A 2,904-nucleotide genomic window follows, 5' to 3' on the forward strand; every position below is an offset into this window, starting at 1 on the left:
ACACACACACACACACACACACACAAACACACACACAGGCACGAATAGTCATAAAATGATTGGATTGGCATACAAATTGATGTATTCTCTCACACATGGAAAATACTGAATAGCTTGTAATGGTGATGGAAAGATAAAGTGTTTTTTTTTAACCGATTGGTTCCTGCTGCTTGAAATCAAACATTTTCTTTTAAATGATGTCTAATTTACCGAATTAGATGTTTGGTGCCAACAAAAACCGTCTTTTTCTACTTTCACAATATTGATATTGTCATTTTGTCGCCGCCATTCATCATTGTCGTATGCCAATGAGGTTTTCATGAAAAACAAAAACAAACAAACAAACAAACAAACAAACAAACAGACAACCCCACCCCCTATAATAAAAACAAAAAAACACATTTTAGATCAAATCGGGCAGGACATAATACTAATACAAAATTTTAACGCAAATTCGTCTATATCCGTTACTCTTTAAAGAAGAGGAATTATATTATATCTAATCGGTATGCCCCATTTATCAAACTCTTGAAACGTACTTGATTTTAATTTTTGAAAAATTTTTTTGGGTCTCTAAATTCTGATATACACTACAATTTTGAATGGCCATGACGACTTATTTCGTTTTATCGCTATTCCTCCTTCTGTTCAGGCCTGCAGATGTATCTTCATCTAGTGAGAGTGTTGGAGGACAACTACCCTGAAATGTTGAAGCGCATGTTTGTTATAAATGGTGAGTACAGAAAACGCACATAATATGCACACCCACGAAACAGACACGTCATACTCGCTCACTCACTCACACGCATAATATACGTTCACACAAATTCACACCCACTCACACATGTTTACACACACTCACGCACACATACACACACATACACACACATACACACACTTACACACACACACACACGCGCGCGCGCGCACACACTTCTTATCCGCTCTGTACGAATGCCACAACTCTCCAACCTGCTGTGTCATCCTTGTAATTATTTCTGTCCGTGTGATATTGATTCAAAAGCTCGTAAATTTTCTTGCAAATACCACCCCCTCCCCCCAAAAAAAACCCCCAAAAGAATAACAAACAAAACAAGAATTGATTATAAATAGAGCCTAACCACTAGGCCACCGATGATATTATTATTAATTGCTTTAAGGCCACACAAGGTAAACAGCGGAAACCAGGATTCGTTTCTCGGAGGATTAATCACAATGAAATCTTCGCCTGCCCTACTATAATAACGTAGCAATTACCTTAATTGTGCCTCGTATTCTTCCTGTTGTTTACGTCAACCGTCATAGGAATCCACCTCACGACACGGTGAATTCAGGCGATCGTCAATTAACTCGCTGTCTCAAAATAAAATGGTTTGAGTTTAACGCCCCTATCAACACTGTTAGGTTATTTAAGGGGCGGGACCTCCTAGTTTAACGTCCGTCCCCGATAGGACCGAGCCAAGTGGGAAGTTCGTGTAAAGTGCCTTTCACAAGGACACAACATCGGACCGAGCTGAGGCTCGAACCCCGAACCCGCAAGCTCATGGTTACGAGTCCGGTAGCCTAACCACTAGCCTAACCGACGACGCCACTTCGCTACCTCAAAATTACAAAGTTCTCTCCAACATCTTCGGCTGTTTTGAATTACTAAAACCATGAGGCCAGAAACCGAATTTTAATGTTCTATCTGCTCTATCAAAATTGTAAGATTATTCGGAGTCGTTATTAAGATATTTAAAGAATTGCATTTGAAAAAGCTCGACTTGCTGTGAAACTCAAAAGTAGGTACTGAGCAGAGAGAATGTTGTAACTCTGAGGTCGCGAATTATTGGGCATAGTATGGAATTATTGGTATCATCTTAAAGCTCGGAGGTTGGGATTGCCTGTTAAATAAGGGAGATAATAACCACTTCAATATGGTGACTTCCAAAGCTTGAGTATCCTTAGAAAGTGCACATTTGCAATTTGTTTTTCTTTCTCTTTTTGCGTTTTTAGTAAAATGCACATCGAAATCTTTTTTAAAACGTACGTAAAAGAGATGATTGAATTTGCTCAGGGTGAGGAAAAATGTTATGTTCATCGATTTCATTATTTTGACGAGCGCCTGATTTTACCACGATGCCGCACAATTATCGTCTTCGTAGTTGCTGCTGTCTCGTTATTCGTAGTCTTGCTTGTTGGCAATAAGTGAATTGCTGCATGTTGATGGGATTGGTCAGGTCTGTGAAATGAAGCTTTGATCAGATTGATTGGAAAGTCTTGTTAAATTGTGGAACAAATAAACATTCTGCCATCTAATAGAATTTGATCTTTCACGCAGTTTAAAAAAAAAAGAAAAAGGAAGAAAAAGAAACAAGATTTCAGGTTCAGATGATGGATACGCTCCAACGTGGGAATCAAACACATTCACATTTCCCGCTTCGACGACGAAAGCCTAACTACTACATCAAAAACGTCGGTCGCGGCACTTTCAAAAGATGACAGATAAAAGTTGATTTGAAAATATTACTGCGAATTTATGGATTTCCCCCTCTCTCTTAAACGTACTGATGTTTATGAAATCGAAGACACAAAGTACTTTTCAGCATAGACACGTAATTCCTAGTTAGGTTCCATGAAATTTATTTTGTTTTTATTATGTTTTAGATTTTGTTTTATTTAAGTTTTGATTTTGTTTTGTTTCAGCGCCACGCATTTTTCCAATTTTGTACAAAATTTGCCGACCGCTTGTGAGTGATGACACGAAGAACAAGATTCACGTACTGGGATGTGAGTTTCTTCTATTTCTCCTCTTCCTCTCCTTCCTCCTCCTCCTCCTCCTCCTCCTCCTTCTTGTTCTTACTGTTATTCTTCTCCCCCCCTCTCCTCCTCTTCCTCCTCCTCCTCCTCCTCCCCCTCCTCCTC

General features: G+C 39.1%; 1 protein-coding gene across 1 annotated transcript in view; it reads left to right on the top strand.

Annotated features, from left to right (window-relative positions):
- Positions 1-2,904, top strand: part of LOC101864628 (retinal-binding protein) — a gene marked incomplete at both ends in the record, with an annotated part of 11,249 nt that overhangs the window by 2,185 nt on the left and 6,160 nt on the right. Inside the window, 2 exon segments of the mRNA XM_013083747.2 lie at positions 653-733; positions 2,686-2,769. Of these exon segments, the coding sequence (XP_012939201.2) occupies positions 653-733; positions 2,686-2,769 (165 nt within the window).

Source organism: Aplysia californica, unplaced genomic scaffold (assembly GCF_000002075.1).
Source record: "Aplysia californica isolate F4 #8 unplaced genomic scaffold, AplCal3.0 scaffold00252, whole genome shotgun sequence".
NCBI classification, from domain to species: Eukaryota; Metazoa; Mollusca; class Gastropoda; order Aplysiida; family Aplysiidae; genus Aplysia; species Aplysia californica.